The sequence below is a fragment of the Anthonomus grandis genome, chromosome 22 (genome assembly GCF_022605725.1).
Source record: "Anthonomus grandis grandis chromosome 22, icAntGran1.3, whole genome shotgun sequence".
NCBI lineage: Eukaryota > Metazoa > Arthropoda > Insecta > Coleoptera > Curculionidae > Anthonomus > Anthonomus grandis.
Window position 1 is genome coordinate 17,823,603 of NC_065567.1, and position 20,879 is coordinate 17,844,481.

General features: G+C 30.6%; 1 protein-coding gene across 7 annotated transcripts in view; it reads right to left on the bottom strand.

The window, feature by feature from the left end:
• The window catches only part of LOC126749121 (latrophilin Cirl-like), a 278,424-nt gene that overhangs the window by 37,308 nt on the left and 220,237 nt on the right, over positions 1-20,879 (bottom strand). For 6 of the 7 annotated variants that reach the window (XR_007664896.1, XM_050458770.1, XM_050458771.1 and 3 more), the window contains one exon: positions 16,320-16,512. Coding sequence is in view for 6 of the 7 variants with exons in the window: in XM_050458770.1 (XP_050314727.1) it covers positions 16,320-16,512 (193 nt within the window). In the remaining variant the exon portion in view is untranslated. Of the gene's footprint in view, positions 1-10,341; positions 10,449-16,319; positions 16,513-20,879 lie in introns of all 7 variants that reach the window. The other variant, XM_050458768.1, reaches the window with a different exon arrangement.

Consider the following 20,879-nt stretch of genomic DNA (forward strand, 5'->3'; position numbering starts at 1 on the left):
ACATTGTTGTATACATGTGGTGGTATTTCATTGGTATAGCGCCTAATTTTAGGTTTCAATGCTTTAATGGTTGCATGCTTATTGACGTAAGCCTGTGACTTCAGATAACCTCACAGCGAAATTAATAAGGCATTCAATTTCAAGTGCGTGGAGGCCAATTCTGGTCGTTAAATCGATCAAGAGCAAACTTCTGCATAATCCTCAATGTTTCACAGTCAATGTGGCACAGTCTTACTGAAACTACACGTCGTCAAGATCAATAGCTTCTAAACAAAGCCCAAGAAACTGTGTTATCATAGCATAATAACGTTCGCCATTCACCGTTACTGTATCAGTCACCGTTGTTCGTTTTCGAAGAAAAACGGTCCAATTATTCCTCCAGACCATAGTACACACCCCACACCATAAAGTGACACGTTGTAGGTGCATTGCTTTCTAATGAATCATTCGTGGATTTTCTAAGCTCCAAATGGGACAATTTTGCCTATTCACGAATTCAACGAGGTGAATGGTGGTGAGCCTCATAACTGAAAATGCTTTTGTGTGCAAAATCAGCAGCTCGCTCAAGGATCTAATTGGTGAATTCTCTTTGCTGTAAATCTTTACTGATAATTTGTTAAAGAGTGTTTAAATATCCGATTCGTATGCCCGATGACAAATGAACGTCTCTGGCCTTTTTATCACACTCTCACAACCTTCCGTGATGTTTTGTTCTTAACGACCTCTACGAGCTCCTATCGTATGTTTCACATCAGTAACTGAACCAGTACTTTTGAATTTTTTGATTATCCTTTTCACAGTAGATGAATGAAAGGGACATTATTTCGTCTGAACATTAAACGCACTTTTCGAAGAGTTGACAATCAGAACGTGTTGTTCTACTGTGAAATGCTCCATGTTTACGAACTCCCATCTGTCAACTTTCGATCTGTCACGTTATAATCATGTAATATTATGACCAGGGACGGATCGAAAGATCCAGGAGTCCAGGAGTCCGGACTGTCTTCCAAATATCGGCCTCCTGAATAATTTTTAAACGAGTCTCTCAGGATAGGCTTGCTTCAATCCAAACGAATGAATATAATTTCATTAATAGTGCTCAAACCAATTTTTGGATTACGTAAAAGTATGAGTCTTAATTTACAGAAAAAAGACTGTTATTTAATTAAATACCTTGAATACGCGAATGATGTCCATGATGAAATAAAGGCCATGCGTACCAAAAGAGAAACATTCCGCGAAATTTTCGAATCAGTGACATACATTACTGACTCGATTGATACCGTCCTGACTATGTCTCGATAAGAAGAACGTCAGAAAAGTCGGGACAACTATGCTGGAAATCTTAAAGAGTACTATTCTATCCTTGGTCAAGTACTCTGAAGAGCTTGAATCGAAATTCTTAAAGCAACGAGATCTACTTTCTAAAATACAAAATGTTATCCTAGCAAATGTGCAAATATTGATGGGGTTGAATTGGACAAGACCATTTCTGTTTTCAAGAAAATATAACCAAATGAATTTACTAAAACTACTGAAAAAATTAAATCCGATACTAAAATGTGAACGTTTTAAATGAAACTTCCCCTCTGTCCAGTTTTACCAGTCACAGTAATTTCAAATAAAGAGTCATTTTTAATTTCATGGATATTGAAGATGTATTTGAGTAACAAGACTGGATAGGAACGACCAAATGGAGAGTAACTCAATATTCAGCGTGATATTCTAGTGACTAGTGAAGAAATACTGGAGATAATACATTACCTTGTAAATGCTTCTCAGCTGCTTTTATTAACTATATAGATTCAGTGATTGCTTGACGACTGGTTTATCCAGATGATCATTTAATTGCATTGTTGCTATTGAGTTGACGTAGGTTTATATCTTGATTTTGCTGTACATGAATCGTTTATCAGAAGAACTGATTGGTATTGAAAATTATGCATTGCAATAAAAAGAATATTGACATTTATTTCACTTTGCAGCATCATAAAAAACTATGAGAGAACTTCAACTATTTTAGTTTTTCATTTTCCACTTTTACCTCATCTTGTTCTTGGGGCATTGCAATGATTCAATCTCGATAAAGAATTACATGTCCACTTACAGAAAAAAGTGGTTACAAAAAATCACTATTCTTTTGAGTAAGTCCAAGAAGAAGATGAATGATGATGATCTAGAGAATATTTTTATTTATTATCATTAAGGCAATCGGGCTCAAACAGAAGCAAAGATTGCATATAAGATCTTAAAATAGGCAACACATAGTAAATTGGCCTGTGTTACTATAAATATAAAAAGTTAAGGTAAGAGATGAGCAGTCCAAATTTAATGTCGATATAAAGTATTTGAACTGCTTATCTCTTACCTTTTTATTTGTTTCTTGTCTTTTTTTTTCTTTTTTTTTAATTCTAATGTTTTGCAACCAAGAATATGAATTTTTTGATTTAATTATATGCATTAGAGTGGGCCAAAAAAAAATCAAAAATATCGTTCAAGATGACAACAAAAAAAATATCGTGAAGGTTTGAGTCCCTAATATTAATAATAAGAGGTCTGTTAGAGTCTATTATATCTTAAAGTATGATTTTTTATTTGTGCAATTTTTGCGTAAAATTTGCTAAACTATCGAGGTAAAAAATGTATCTGTACATATGTTTATAGAAAATGAAATTCCCTAAAAAAGAGCTTTTTTTCAAAAATTTTCGCTAGATGAGCCTTTTCCGAATAATCAAGCTGTACATTGATATATTTTTTAATATTTACCCTATTTTATTTTGGAATTTTGTAACTAACGAACGAATAAATATATAGAAAAAACAATATAGATTCTTAAAGGAAATTTTATTCTCTACAAAAAAGTTTTCTTCGCGTTTTTACAGAAGATCACTCTTTCAAAAGTTATTCACAATTGAAATAAAATTTTACTATTACTAAAATTGCGAATACCTTTAAGTGAGTGACTTTATGCAAAAACGTTCAGAGACCTTTTTTGTAGAGCATTAAATTCCCTCAAAAAATCCATATTGTTTTTTCTACATATTTATTTGTTCGTCTTAACAGATATGACATTAAGGAGGCATTATTTTTTATATTGCTTATTACTCCGAATTCGGAGATATATTAAAAAAAATAGTCGATGTTTTGGCCCAGTCTAAAATGCATGTGCTGCTTAAATCAAAGAATGTTCCTTAAAGCAAGGTCGTTTGTAGTAGTATTTAAAATTTTAAATAATTCTTTCCTTAATCGAGTTGAACATATACAAGACGATGGTGTCCTTAACACTATTTTAGTTACCTCATAGCGGTTATTATATTTACTATTGATATTAAAATTTCGTATTGAATTTTTTATAAAAACGTTTTTGCAATCTGAACCCACGCATGAAAACATCCGTTTGCAGTTTTTAAGATAATATATGCGATACTGGTAAAGTTAAGGATTAAATTCATTTCTAGTCAGAATCGCATTTTACTATGAAAACCCAATTTGGATTTAAACTTAGGATATATGTTTTCATTACGCTGAAACCATGAATTATTATTAAGCGAAAAAAGTATTTTCTTTTAATATTTTTACTTATAATAACTGTCAAAATATGCGGTTATGATCAAAAGTGACTGAAAGTTAAAAAATACATCGTGAAAACACTTGCGCAAAAAGTTTTTGAAAATGATTTAGGTTTGGTGCTTTTAGGGTTGGCAGCACTGAATATTTCCATATATAGTGGCCACAGTAATAAAAAACATTTTTTTTATTTGATAGTTTTCAAAAATAAGGTAATTTTTCACTACAACTCTGACAAATATAAATTATACTAAAACGTAAAATATTAAATAATTCTCCTATTAGAGCAAATTATAATCGTCAAATTTGTCAATAGAGACAAAAAATAACATCGAGGCCCATGAAAAAGTCATTTTGGTTACGACGTTAAAGGACATAATCTATTAAATCGTAATTTTCATTTTAGAAATCGAATTTTAATTTAAAGATTTTGGAGTAATTTCTCTTAAGCTTCAATAGAAAATTAAGACTTTTATAAAAGAATTTGATTGGCAAATAATTTATTATTGTTAATAACAAAAAGCGTTGCTCTAGTGAAAAGAAATAAAAAAAGATTTTCATTTTTCTACAAACTATTTCTTTGTTAGTGATTGATTTAAATGAAAATGGCTTTTGGTGTTATAAGACAATGAAAAATATTGCCTGCAAAATAATGTTGCAATAAATACATAAGTAATTTTTATTTTTTATTCCATTGGATAAGTAATACAAGAATAATCCAAATCCTTTTCTAAGCCACAAATGCACTCTTTCATATTTACTGAAAGTAAACATTCCATTCCAATTTATGATTTTCGAAAAACACGTTCTTTTGATCGCATTTATAAAGACCCGTTTTATTTGCTTGCAGCACATATTTCTAAGCTAGCTATAATTACTTTTCTATAGCTGCTCCATAGCAACCTGTATATTTATTTAACGTCAGTTTAAACCTTCGGTTATTTTTGGTACGATTTCTAATCAAACTGAACACTCTATTAACTACCATTTAAAATTTTAATTAATTCACGTCATTAACAAAATTTCAACGATAAAAGATTAAAACTCACCGACGTTTTAGCTTTAACCTATACCTATATAATAAACTATTGTTTTGTCGTAAGCTTCCAGGCTATGATCAAAAAACATGAGACTGAAAAAAAAGGATCCATTGCAGAAAACGACAGGGATTGAAATCGACGCGACGTACCATATAAACGTTTTAGAATGAAGCGATCCCGTTGGATGCGAGCCAGCGAATTTATTTTATCAATAAAGTGCAATTAAGTACAAAACGATACTTCCTCGTTCCTGACAATATTGTATGTTATATTGCACGTGAATTATTTGTGAGGCCAATAATGTTCAATCGGCTATAAACGAGATTTCCTTGGATATCTCGGATCGCATATCGGGTGAATCACATTTGCTTGCGAAATATTTTGTCGAGCCTAGCAAAATTGCCCTGTTCTCTCTACCGTCTCTCTAGTATGCGCTCGTATTAGCAAGTTTAAAGTTACTATAGTATCTGGCACACTATAGATGAGTTATGTATATTTATGTAATGCTAGCCAAGCTCAAAAGCCTGACGGTGGCTATTAGTGTACTATGTACATAGAAAACTTAGATATACGTATAATGAATATGTATAATTTTGCAGACCTTTGTGTAATTCCTATAATTTCTGGAGAGTGTTAACCTTCACTTTGATTTAAGAATCAGGAAATTTTCAAGTTCATCTTGGATATCGACTCTTTTTTCGTGCCAACAGTTTAAAAACTTAACAGATTTACATTGCTTAAAGTTTGATGCTCAGATATAGCAAAACGCTAAAAATTTCTGATCTTGCGCAAAAATATTGAATGTTTAGTTTAGTCAAAACGAATTTCTTAAAATAGTGTCTTTATTTTATTTTCTTACTATTTATTTATTTACTTTAGAAGTGGGTCATATCCGTTCAAGCTTTTCCTCTATTACAAGTAATTTTATTTACATAAAAACTAATAGGATACATTACATAACGTGCTCTATCAATATATTTGTAAATACATTTCCAAGTAAAGTAGCTCTCGATGAGCAACGATCTAAAGAATACTGGCTCGTAACTTTGGACGTGTAGTCTAATTTGTCATATTGTTTAACAAGTCAAGGAAATTTTTACAGAATATTATTTTTTTAATAATTGTTTCGAAGCGTGGCAAATCTAAAAGAATAAGAGAAATGGGAAGCAAGCCTAAGAAATTCGTAGAAATTAAATACTCTTTAATACAAAGCGAAAAGTTAAAGCAAAATATCCCTGTCAAGTCCTTCACATCTATAGGCAAGATCTTTGATAAAAAATATTAATCTATAATAGAGGCATTTAATATAGATATATCTCGTGGCTGTAAGAGAAGTACGATAACTAACCATTACGTTAAATGAATATTTGCTGAATCAGAAAAGACACTTCTTCTCTGGCTATTAGAGAAAGCGGTTAAGCTATTTAAGCATCCAGAATCGTCTTAGGGCCACTAAAACATGAACAAGAGTTGTTATAATAAACTTAATCATAAATTACGACTTTCTGAGATAAGATGGATGAGATAAGGTATGTATATGAGTTTTATGACGAAGAAGGCAAACCTTCAATAAAAGGTGTTTCAGAACCAACACAAGATTTGAATTGCGCGTAATATTTGACAGTCGTAATGTCACATAAGAGATCGAAAGGTCATAGATGATTTTATGACATGACAGATAGGACTTAGTAAACATGGAGCATTACATCGAAGAACAACGCGTCCTGATTGTCAAAACTCATTATCAAAATGGTAAAAGTTTAATTGCTACTCTCCGTAAAGTACGTCCAATGTTGGATCGGAATAATGTTTCAGATTCATCTAATGTAAAAAGAATAGACTGAAAAAAATAGACTCTCTCAACTTCTGCCTGTGACGTTATCTGAAGTCATAGATTTATGCCATTAAGTCTGCAACCATAAAAAGCGTTGAAAGCCTATACACGCTATATCAATAATATATGGAATAACGTTAATAATAATTTCGTCAAAAGAGTACACATATGCTACCAAAGCCTTAGTGGTCATTTACAAGATATTTTGTTTCATGCATAATTTCGAAATTTATATTCTCTAAATCGATAAATATTTCAATACAGTAAAAGCTCTTTATTCGCGATTCCTTTATTCGCGGATTAAAAAAATGCGACCCAATTCCTATATTCGCGGCTAAAAATTTTTTTATTTGCGGATCGAATCAGTACGTCGGTGCATATATATTGATAAAAAGGATTCAAATAGGTATTCAACGGAATATCCTTTGTAAACGCATCGTCAAATGGACTAATAAAAAAGTAAAATTGACCTTGGAACAGTTTTTACCTCTGACATTCCGTACCACTGAAGCTAGTTTAATTACGCAAAAATTCAAAGATAGAAGACTACGCGCTTTAAAACCTATTCATTTAGCAGCTTGCCTGTTGGATCCCAGAAGCCAAGGATTAATAATGTCAGCACAAGAACAAATTGAGGGTTGCGAAGCCATATATCGAATAGGTCAAAATATGACCACCATCGATGATCAAAATGTTATGGTAGAACTTGGTATGTACAGATCCCGAGAGGGACTTTGGGGAAAAAGGTTTGTTTGGAAAACTGTTGAAAATAAAAAGCTCAGTGCTTTGTTATGGTGGAAAACCTTTTATCAAAATACTGAGTTGGGAAAACTTGCAATAAGAATTTTAAGTGTACCTTCAACATCTGCCTTTGTGGAAGGGTCATTTTCTACGTTTTCGTTTATTCATGATAAAAAACGGCATAAATTAAATACCAACAGAGCGGGAAAATTATGTTATATAGCCCATAATTGAAAACTTATGCACAGATTGAAGGTGCCCACAACCAAGAAGATCGAGATACCCAAAAATACAACTGGTAACACTGAATCAGCTTTGGTGAAAAATATAGTAACTCTATCTTCTTCTAGAACTATAGACACTATTGATGTAAGTGAAGAAGTTGACGATCACAGTGACAGTGATACAATTACAAATAGTTATTCTAGTACCTCTCCATCATCATGCTCCTACATATCGGAGTCTGAGTTTGAAGCGGATATTGACTTTTATGGTTTCGATGCAGCAAATACCTCAACACCGTGATTTTATATAGTTAGGACTATTTTTGGGAGAGAATAAATGTTTTAAGTTACATAACATTCATAAGAATAGAATATGCAGTTTGTTTAATATTTTCTTTATAAGTTTTTGTTCATTTGTTTTACGTATAATAAATAATTTTTGAATAAATCATTAATTTTTTTGGTCTTGATTTTAACATAGTATTTAAGTAAGCGAATTTGAGCCTCACAAGTTAAATTGCCCTAAGTTGCCACTTTAAGGCGATATTGCTGGCAATATTGCTTCTAATATTGCCCCCAATCTAAATTGCTGGCAATGGCACATTGTTATTACAACTATACCTAAAGTATATTGTTAAATGATATCCCCACCGTATTGGTTCCTTTGACACGGGCCGCTCTGACTACAGGAAATGACGAAGAATCTGTGCAAATTCAAACCTTGACTACAAACATAACGAAATAGGACGAGATGGGTTCGAACAGATAGACATCCAGACGTTGCTTGAATCGCAAGATGAAGATTTGACTGAAACGGCTTGAAGGAAATGTTAAATTCGCAGCCTATTGAAGAAGAGGCTTCAACAAACACTGGAAACGTGACATTTGATTGAAAAAATCTTAGCGAAGGTTTATGGCAAATGAACTTTATTCGCGGCATATTTACGGAACGTATACCCCGCGAATAAAGAGTTTTTACTGTACTTTGTTGCAGAAAATCCTGTTTTATTGAACACTGAAATCCTGCGCTCTTATTGAAACACTCTTTAGTATATTGAGCGTTTTGACAAGACAAATCTTTAAAAAGATCTTTCTATAAGGATTTTCTAATAGATGTTCTGGGTCAGAATTATGTTGATATATTTGATTCGCTAAGACGCTTCTAAGAGACTGGAATTTCAAATATTACCACATGCCTTAAAATTCATCTACTAAATGGATATCTGGGGAAATAAGTAAAGAGGTAAGATTCAAAATAGTACTAAGATTTCCAAAGAGATAATTAATATTTGTGGTTATTTATGAAAACTTATGTGAGTGGTAACTTACGACACTTTAATTTAATTATTAATTTGATTTAACTTTACTCATAAACTATTAGCTTAAGTGCATAAATCCAGTTTTAAAATGCACTTTGTTCCTACTGGTTAGGTAAGATACAGGAAAGCTGGAAGAAATCAGGAAAAGTAATAACTTATTTAATAGAAACCAAAAAATTTGAACAAAATATCCTTGACAAGTCTTTTATAGAGGCATTTAGTATGAATAATCCTTATATAGTTTCTAATGAAGACTGTAACAGAAGTACCAATTACTTTAAATAAAGATAAATAGCAACAGAAGACTAAATTAAGATAGATTTAGTTTGACTTCGGATATTTGGTGATTCATAAAAGTCTCAAGCTAGTAAGCATTCCGAACTGTTTAAGGACCATCAAAATATGAACAAAAACTTGCTTGCTAAACCTTTAACTAAGCATAAGACTTTCTGAGATCAAATTACCATATGAAGAATGAGGTGAGCCTTAAATAAAGGATGTATGTGTATGTAAGTATGAAATAACATTATTACGTTAAATTTATGTTTCGCGCATATTAGCCATACAAGGTATCCTCTGCAATAAGAATATGTGCGCAAGAGACCTGTAAAAACCCTTTCAGAAGTACAGTAGTTTTGAGTGACCGGTATGGCACCTACAGATCCAAGAAAAAATCTACCTTGCAGAAGGGAATCCGAAAATGTACAAAATATTATTAACTACTATAATAAGTACATTAATCATATTGTGCCTTACAAACATTTCCTGGGAACCCATAGAGGACCGGAGAACAGTGAGAAAAGGTAGGTGTCACTATTCATAAAGTGCGTCCCAATTCATTTACGGTGAAAAGAATAATCAAAAAATTCGAAAGTACTGGTTTGGTTAGTGATGTAAAACACACGATAATTGGCCTCCACGCTATGATTTAACGTCATTAAACTTCTAACGGTGGGGTTGTCTGAAGTTACAGGTTTCTGCCAATAGACAAAGAGATAAAGAAGAAAGATATTTTGCTTCAGATAAAATTCGCAATATATTTTCTAAATTAATAAATATTTTAATACTTTGCTACAGAAAACCAAGACTCTTCGATAAGATTTTCTAATAGATGACCACTTTCTAAGTGAGAACAATGTTGAGATATTATGTGGTTAGCGCCTAAGAAGCTAAAATTATAATTATTATCACATGCCGTGAAATTCATCTACTGAATTCCGGGAAAATTAGTGAAGAATTAAATTCCAGAATAGTAATTTATTTTCAAGATTATATTTAAAACGAGCATAGTTAAAAGAGGTGTTAAACTTTAAATTTGGGAACAGTGGTAACTAATACTCCAAATGTTAAACTTTTATTTAATCACCCTTGAACATGTACTTTTTTCTTCAAGTTAGGTAAAATACAATTAAGAATTGTTTCGAAATAAAATGGCTTGTTACATATCCAATAAGAAGGAAAAGGTAAATTTTCGTCCTCCGCGTAATTTAAATTTGCAAAAGTAGCATTGTTTTTCAAATAGGATGTCGACTCGGAACATAGAAACTAAAGCGAAATGGGAAAGAAGTTATTTAACAGATTTGTCAAGCGCAAACTGTATTGGATTATAGATTTACCATTGTGGCATTGGAAATGGACTTCAATATATTTTTCGGTTCCTTCGCAGGGATCTCCAAAGACGTCATTGTTTACTTCAATTGAACAGTTAGGTTTAAAAGAACATCTGAAAAGACAAAACCAACCTTTTATATCATATACCAGTCAGTTTTTTTCCCCAGTTGAAAGCACATAATATAAACCAAAACAATGAAAACGTTCCCTTTGCGGCCCTAAAAAAAGGCTCAGTTAAAAATGCCGGGTTTGCGCATTTTCCATCTCGATTTGTATATTTTTCATTTTAAAAGAAACCGTGACAGATGTGTAGATGATTTGTTTGACGGATATACATTTATAGCATCATTGATATACATTGGTAGTGGACATCAGAGGTTTGCTCTTTTTACTTCCTGCTCCCGCGGCTTTAATTTAAACTTGCTTGATGCGCTTTTGTGGGAGAAAAGTAATTTTTCACAAATTATTATTCTCTATTATAACATCTCTTTGTCGTTTTTACCCCCTTTCAGCTACATATTTTACAAATGATGTAGCCTTTCTTTTTCGCTTTTAATAAAAGAAAAATTGCGTGGGTTGGGTTGGCTACTGACTGTAGAATCTAAAAACACACAGACCAGGCATTTTTAACTAACATAGAGATAAAGCTTTTGTTAAAACATAGCTGGGATAAAAGATGTTAGTTTTTTTGTAACATCCAGGTGATGATGATGATTGCGAACAGGATGAATGAACACGAGCGAACAAATTAACTAGCAGCCTATGAGGAATCAAACACAGTTAAGTAAGGTATACCAACATAATAATCTAATTTTAATGCCTGAATAGATAAAGGGTTAAAAAATGTATCCTGTTTTTGTTGATTAATTTGTGTAATAACAGTTTTTTTATGGCAGCTGTACAGCTATTTAAAAGCTCTTGCATAACAATCACTCAGAAAATTTCTGGAACTAAGGGTTCGGAAATGCTTTTTTTTTAATGCAAAAACCCTATAATTAAGTGTTTATTAAATTTTGACTTATTTTATTATCATTTAGAATTGAAACTTATAATTCTTAATTATAAGTCAAAGGGACTGTTTTCTTTTACCTTTTTATGTTATAACGATGTTAGCATAAAAATATTAAAATTTGGTCTTTTATATATAGTATAAAACGTATTCTTAGTTCCAGTCAATACGAAGCACAGTTAACGAGTTAAAAATATTTTCAAAAATTGTAATTTAAACAATGTTGAATACAAGTTAATAACTTTTGAATTTAACTTGAAAAGTCACTTTTAATAATTAATTTAACCTTGACTTTTGGCAAAGTATATGTTGCTTATTACTTTTTTAATTAAAAAATAATGTATGTTTTTTATTAAAGAAAATTCGTTAAAAAATACTCATTAAAATAAAAATTATTAAAAAAAAGTTATTATGAGTTAAGGAGTTTTCAAACAGGGCCCCTATTATTTTGAGATATTAAATACTAAAAAAATTTTAGAAACCATTAGTTATGCTAATAATTAAGTAATAATATATCTATTATCCCACAAAATCTTTAATAATATTAATTTTCTGATGATTTGGCAATAAAATTATATATATTTATAGGATGTTTTCAAAGTGGAGTCACTTATTTTAAGACATTGTAGAACTCGTCAAAAGAAGTTAATATACCAAAAATCACTTATATAATATGCAGGTTACAAGCATTTTGATGTTAATAAAATACATTTTTTTTGCAAATCTTTTGTGTAACATTTATTTCGAAATAAAATATTATTTTTTTCACTATCTATTTTATTATACAATTTTATGTAGTTGATTTTTGGTATATCATTTCCTTTTGACGAATCCTACAAGCAGTTAAAATTAATGACTCAACTTTGAAAACACCCTGTATAAGTTTAAATATTAAAACCATTTTTAAAATAGAACTTTCCGTTAAATATTTCTGATAAAAATAAAAGTAACAAAAAAAATCTTACATATAAAATATAATAAAACTCGCATTATTAAACTGTTTTAAAGTCTCTATAAGTTCTATTTAAACCATTTGATTTTTTTCTATGACCTATTTAATTACCAGTAACAAAAAATATACTCAAAAAATTGCGTTTTGCAAATTAAAATGAAAATTGTCGCTAGAAATTAAATCGTGTCGATTTATTGACATTTTACCGGTATTGCATCAGTTAATTCTCTTTACGCTTTTAACGTATGAAGGCAAATTTATATTTTTTTAATATGAGCTGCAAATTAGGCCGATTTTTTTTTGAAAATATATTGAACTGTTGGCAGGAAAAACACAATTAATGAATTAAAGCCCTTAAAATGAACGAAACACAGGCAATGACAAGTAAAAGAAAACAAAGAGAGTTACATTTTTTATTCCGATGGTCAAGCCGCGGGTTATCCCAGTATAATGCGCACCCAAACTTTTAAAACAATGTAACATACAATACCGACGGTAACAAAAAGCATTAAATTAAACATGCTATCTCTGGAAGTGAAGGTTTTATTTTTTCATATATCCACAATACTGCACTACACACACAAACGCACATAAAATTAGATGAAAATGTAACACAAATATCTACGGAATTAAAACAACCCCAGTCATATATGCGGATTTTTTTGTGCATTTTATTACTGGTGCTGTTTTTTTTCTCATTTTTAGAAATTAATTTTGGTTTTAAAAGCACCACATAATGTTTTTGAAATACATAAGCCGAACATAAACGCGAACGAGATTATACCAACATGTATATGTACAAAGCTTTTGAATATTTTAAGTTAGAACATAATTTTTTTTATAAATGGTTTTACAGTAGGTAAATTTGAAAGTATCTTCTTATAAAGAAATTTTTAATTACGTATAATTTTAAATATTTTATAGAAAATGATTAAAAAGCAGATCAAACTGTATAAGCTAAAACTGAATAATAACAAAAGTTATTCTAAGAGGGTCTTTCACTTTAGTTACAATTATCAGACTTAAATTCAATTTTGTATAAAAATAGATAAAGTTAATAAAGAAAGAAAAGGAGATTAGAAGGGTTATTTGGTGATTGCATAAAAAATTCTCAATAAGTTTATCAAGGTTTTCAGAACCTTTCAGACCAAACACTCAGCACAACTTGGCAGCCATTTGTGAGAGAAGCGGAATTAGTTATTAGGTAGAATATCACTCAAAATATATTATTTCTTAAAAATATTGAAAATGCTCGATATTTAAAAAATTCAGAAAAAATTTCTATTGATGTACCGCCCTGCAAATGAATAATACTATATAAATATAAAGTTGGAAGTGCCCTAGTTAAAAAAAGCATCTATAATCTGTTAAATAGTAGCGGCTAGTAACTTTTTTTTTCATGGCCTAAAAAATATTGACCAGCCTTTTAACTTTTTAATTTGGCATTTTTCGTTTAAAACCCAGAGTAAACAAGGCGTGTGCAATTCATAATAAAATATCCTGAATGGGAATTTTTTGCAAAAAAAAAGTTAAAAATAACGTTGCAAAATTGCAGTTTTATGGTTATAAGCTTAAGTTATTGCAACAATTTTTTTTCATACCAACTGTGGACAATTTTTTCTTTTTACAGACATACTTGTATGGTATTCTTCTTGAGAGTTCATTCTACATTCTTATTATATTATAAGATTTTATTTATGAGCTTGTACATTATTGAATATATATATTTATTTATTTATTAACGGGGCAACCCCAATATAAAATTATGTAAGTAATTGAATACAAGGTCAAGTAACAACAAAAAAAATATATAAAGATTCATTGATATTTAACTTAGTTTATAAATAGAGGCCAGATAAAGCTCTCAATGTTATGTAGCTTATTGCTTAGTTTTAATGTTCGAGGAATGCATGAATTTTTGGCATAGTTTTTCCTGTAACAAGGAACATGAAAAGTTTGGCTCTAACGTTGTAGTGCGAGATAGTACACGTAAAGGGATTTGTGAAGTGACATATAGATAATTTATGATTAACTGAACTAACCTATAAAAAATTTTTAAGTCTTTCTTATAGCTGATAACGTTTCAAGATCAAGTATTCAGCAGAAAGTCCTATAATTAAATTTTTAATCATTGTAAAACCGTAGCGAATGTCTGCAAAATTTGTGCTGACATCTTTCTAGTCTGTGAATATGAAACGTATAGTTGAGGCGCCAGACAGAGGAAACATACTCCAAGTGGGTTCTGACAAAGACAAAGTATAGTGTTTTAATGGAGACACTGTGATTAAAATGTCTGGTTGAAGATCTTATCTTGCAACTTTAGTTATCAAGGCAGGGATTCAGGTCATGACACTCCACTGAACAACTTAAGGTCGTCAGCAAAGAGCAGAAAATTGCTATATGTCAAAATAGAATTTAACATCATTAATAAAAAAATTGAATAGCAAAGAACCTAGGTAAGACCCCTATGGCACCCCTGAGGAGATTACTAATGTCGTGTAAAATTGTTAACCTGCACAATTTGAGTCCTACTAGAAGAAGTTTACTTCTAGATTCGATGCTTCCCTGAGGAGAGAACGTTCACAAGATTATTCTTACGTAATATAGCACATTTTCTTTCTTTCTTTCTTTCTTTCATTACTTGTGGCAGCGATCGTATGGCATTCTCGACTACATATGGAGAGTTCAAAACTATTCTGATGGGACGAGCATTCCTACTATTAGGATTTCCAAAGTCTGATATCCTAGTTATTGTTGACGCAGTACCCATAACATTTCGAACAAGAGAACGAACTTGCATATTCTAATTCTTGGATTCAGGAACATTAAAGAGCAAAAGATTGTTGGCTCTATCATATCGAACATGTAGTTCGGTAAGCAATTCAACTTCTGAATGGGGGTGACATATTTTTACTAGATATATTAGATGCACCTTGTTGCAAGCTAGAGATCTTGCTGAGAACAGCAGCATCCACTGATTCACGAATTAGAACAGGAATGCTTGTGGTTAAGTCATGCAAGGCATTTTTTAGTCCATAAGGCCCAAGATCTGCTTTATATTATTTAAATAATCCTCACAAGGAAGACGAAGGCTCTTTTTGATAACACTATGGCCCTAATTTCAGTTGCTCCTTTGATTTCACCAAAATATTGACGAATGACCTTTTTGCAATGATTACAGGGGAATATAAATACTTCATTGCTCATAGACATGGCATTTTTTTAAATATTTCATCAATTTTTGACCTGTTTGCACTTTTTTTTCTGAATGGTGGTTCTAGATGTGTTCTGTATGAAAATAATTATCTTAATTTTACAGAAAAAACTGAAAAAAACCTAAAAAAATTTTGAGTTTGTGAAGTAAACAAACGAATGTAAGCAAACTTATTAGGAAAAATCAATATAGAAAAAGTGGCGTGCAATTTCATTACGTACATGAGTTTGTTTTTAAGCTTGATCGGTAGGATGTAGAGGAGGTGACATTGCCTTTGCGATGAGGTCAAAAAATGACCTACAATGAAGCTACAACAAATTTTTTCCGCTTTATATCTGTCACACTCCTATGTTCCATTCCCCAATCACCTATATGTTCACATACATATGATTTATTGACTACCCTGATAACTAATATCCACTTCTCTACTTCCATTACCCAATAAATTTATAGTATAATCTGCTTAGTAGGAACTTACACCTTTGATATTCAATTCATATTTCTTTTTTTTTAACACATTTTTCTGGCTAATTTAAACATAAATGAGAACCCTCGTAACGAACCGATGCGCCTATGCCGAGTCATAAAACAGTACGGTCCTGAAACGGCAGGACCGTAGTGGGCATTTTTTTTTACTGTAAAAGAGTAAACCAAGATCTAATTTGTTCACCATTGTGTTGGTTTAAAAAATATTTCTAAAATAAATACTTTCAAATTTACATTCTGTAAAATACCATAAAACAATTAACATTATCAGTTAATATTAGAAGAGGATAGTTAATACTAGAAAGGGTATCAATTAACTTGCCTGGCATGAAGTACCCTCAAAGATTTCTGCGACATACAGTTGACACTCCAATCGGTGTTTCCGTGATCATTACAAATAGTTATCGAAAATCGTCCATAATTCGCACGGATCAGTTTGATCGCCTCACCATCCTTGCATTCGATTTTCAATGTTTTCCCTTCACAAGCGTAAGCGGTTTCATACTTGTATTGTTCTGAAACAAAAATCATTGTTAGAATAAATGTTATTACCTTGGAAATATCTTTAAGTATGCCGCGTGTTTTTGCAGAGGCTGAGCCAACAATATTTTCTTTGATAGAAGCCTCTCACGCCTTTTATGTAAGGAGAAAAGCTAGTTTATATATAATTTTATGGGAATTAGAAGGTAGTGAACTATGTAATACTTTTACTTATAAGGACAATATTATGAACTGTTATGGCAATAAATTTTAATTAAAATAAGTATAGCCATGTACCTAAGATGATATACATTGTATATCAACAATGGCTGAACAATTCTGAGGGGTAATAATATACAAAATTGGAATGAAAGCGCCAAAATGAAATATCTTAATAGATGCATGGTAATAACTACTTTATATTTCCAATAATTTGTATACAGATATACAAATTATTGGAAATTATTATTGGTATAGAGTGCCCTAGAGGCCAACAAATAATTTAATGGAACAATGAAGTTAATTAACATTTTAACAAGTACAGATCATATTATTATTGTACAATTTTGTTTTTTATAAGGGCCCTCATGGAATTGTTCCTATAATATATTTAAAATTGGCTTTTGAAAGAATTGTTTACATTAAATCTAAATTTATTCAGTTAAAGCCAATAGGTCGTTTTTTAAATCTTTTGCTATATTCAGCTAAAATCTAGAAAGCTGCTTTTCAGTTAACTTAAATTATTTTTTTTTTGTGTTTTAAGCGTATTATGATAGCTTTATACGTCAATTTGACATCTTAACATACATTAGTGACATATTGTGACACTTGATGATATTTACAGAAAATTTGGATGCAAATTATCTGACTAGGTCAATTGGGCGGTGAGGTCCGATTGAACGGCCAGCTTGTTCACCGCACCTGACACCCTTGATTTTTTATGAATAATATTATTAATGTATTAGCAAGAAAAAATCCTTGCAACTCTTTATAATCTCAGGAAAAAACGCTTTAATAAGATGTTTTTATCAGGAGGTTTCATGATCTTTTAGGGTGAATGTTCGCTGAATGCTAGTTTTAAATACTTTTGTAATAAAAGTTACCAAAAATTTACTGTGCATATTGGAAGTGTGAAGAATTGTCAAAAAATAAATAATAATTATGGTAAAAGTTTTGCTACAAAATCCTTGCTCGGCACTTCAAAGTTATTGAATTACCAGTTTTAAAATTAGGTGTTCAATTAAAAAAAAAATTTAATGTCACATAATTTTAATCAAAAAGATCATTTTGATACATCAAGTAGATGTCATTAGGGTTTTTGTTCTTTAGCTCAGAAGTACACGGTGTAAACTTAACAAAATCTTCTAAACGCCTAAATATCCTTTTGGATATATAGACTATAAATAATAATTCCCTAATGTTTTAATAAAAATTATATGAAGCAAAGACAAATAGAGTTGAAAATTCAAAGGAAAACTTAAGAATAAAGTTTTCCTTTTACCTTCAACGTAAAAGAAATACTAATTTTTTAAATCAATGAAAAACTGTATTAATTAAATCAGTAAAAAATCCTGTGAAACAAATACTTTCCTTATAATGGAGTTTTTCTGTTAAATTAATAAAACGCCTAAAACTTTTAGGTTTCAACATTAAAAAAAGGGTGACGCTAAAAATACACTTTAAAAAGTATATAAATTAATTAAATATACTTTTATTTAAAACTTTCTACTTTGTTTTTTAAAAAAATGCGATACTGTGTTTAAAAAGTGATTTTAATTTATAACATTTGGTTAAAAACTTTAAATTAAAAAAAAGTTTATTGCTTGTTTAAAGTTTTTTAATTAACTCTTATTATGCATCAGATATGCTAATATTTGTCTTTTTTAATTAGAAATATCCACTTTATATTTTATAAGTTAATTAATAAGCCCTTAAAATCGAACTAAAAATCTTATAATTAATTGAGAAACAAGAATTTATATATAAGAACCAAAATTACATATGTAAGGCATATATCAAAAAGCTAAAAACAAAATTAATAAAACATATCCCTTTTAAAGTAAAATCCAAGCAAGAGGGGGTGTTTCACTGGCCAGTACATTATATAAAAAAATGCTATAATTTAAATCAAAACTGCCTGATGGCTCTTTCTGTCTGTCCTTGCCATTTCAGATAAACCGATTTGAAGTTAACTGAGAATAAATGGACGAACCTTCCCCCTCGAGCTGCCATCAATTTTAAAGGATTCCTTTGATGATATACCTATTCTTTACGTAAAAGGCAACTATAACAGTTTTAAAAAGCGTATATTTCTCTACAGGGAGTTTAAATAAATGAGATTTACTAAAAAATATGTATAATCTTGCATACGCAGATGTGATAGATAGATGTTCTCTTCAATAACGGATCATAGAACAACTCTATATAGGGCTTAATTTACTGAATATAAATGGCTAATAACCGAACGAAAATTTGATACGTAGCTCCCACAACATATTAAATGAAAGCGTCCATACAACAATAAATATAAATAAATGGCTGGTGCAATTTAATTAACAATTATTACCACAGTCATTACACTATCCTAATATATTATACATATGTTTAAAGCTATTCATTTCAAAGCCCAAAGCTCTCTGAATGCTCTGGGGCGCATTTTGGTCCTTTTATGCCTTTTAAGTACCAAATTTTAATTTTAATAACCAATTGAAATTTAGATTTTATGATCATATTTCGTAATAGCTTTTATATATACGAAATACAAATCATCAATTAAATACCTAATCACTACTTAATATATTTTTAGTTAGAACAAATTTAGTATTGGTAAAGCTATTACCTAGATTTTTTTTTTCGCTTCTAAATAGTTTATTTCACTTTTTAATGAATTAACAGGATTTATCGTAGTATCATCTACATTAAGTAGGCTTATTTTCTCGAGCTTCATATAATGCGAGGTAATTTAACACATAATCGATTAAAGTCTTTGAGAGTATCGCCAGAATTATTGAACCTTGAATAATACAACTAAAACTGTTCATAAATTAACTATTAACTATAGATACGCTAGAATTACTTAATGACTTGATCGGTTTATTACTATTAACACTTTCTTGCGGATTCCAATCAGCTTTAAAGAATAAAGATTTCTATATAGGTAATATAAGATGTAAGAGGCAAGTGAAACCGTTTCGGTTACCTCATAATGAATAAAGTGGACTCATAACCGGATTTTACTTGTATGCTGAATATATTTAAAGTTTGTATATTTATCGTTTTTGTCTATGGAGGTTTGCTTCTTCTTAATGAATAGTTTTTTAAAAAGAGAATTAAAAATATATGAATAAGAATAAATAAATAAATAATTGACACACGCAAAAACAAAGAAAATGGTACAAAACAGAAAAAAACTACAATATAGACACCAAAATACCACAGATTGAATAACCCTACAAAGTTGGACAAAATTCTATTATTTGTTATTAATAACTTAATATGGGCCTTAAACTTTTTGATAGAGTTAGCGCTTTTTATTTGGTTTGCTAGAACACTGAATAATTTAACACACATATACAAAGGTGATTTTGGCATTGGATTCAGGCACTGTAAGTCTATGAGTAATACATTTCAACTCCAGCTTCTAATATTGTAGCTATGCTCCGATTTGAACTTAGCGATTTATTTAGCTTTCGTAGATCTACAGCTTCTTTGGTAATGCATTTTTTTATAATTTGCAAAACTCGTTTCTGGATAATAAATGAATTTTCTATGAAGTTAGCTTCGCCCCAAAATATAATACCATCATTAAGAACCGATTCGAAATTGGAATATTATAGTTGCTTAAGAGAAGTTCCGTTAATATATTTACTCAATTTCCTTAGACCATATCACACTTTTAATTTTTTTCAAGCTTTATTTTTTACACATTTAAGATGATTGCCTGGACTAGTCCAAACTTCCATTTTTAAAGATAATTTTACACGTTGCAATATATCAGATCAGTTATTATTAAAGTCGATTTTGCAGCGTCCTGACAGTAAGGGTCTCTAGATATTGAGAATATCAACACTGGCCTAACTGAAGATTCCTTGGTTTTGCGTAATGCAAGTGCTTCCTTTTTTCCAACGTTACTCCTTGCACAAAATCTTTGCCTTTGTTCAATTTATGTTGTAGTTATTGGACCAAGCGCTATTCCTGACTTAAAACCTCTCCTGCTTGGGTCCACTTTCGATGTTCTTTTATCCTGAATGTGCGTGGTCGCTTTGTCTTGCCATTGTCTCTCCACATTCATAGATGATTTGGTATGCAGTTCTTGGTGTCTAGTAGGTCATTCTAGCTTGGTCTTCGAAATGACGGCAGTCTTAATGTTGAATTTTCTGGCAATTTTTCTGATTTTCTCTAA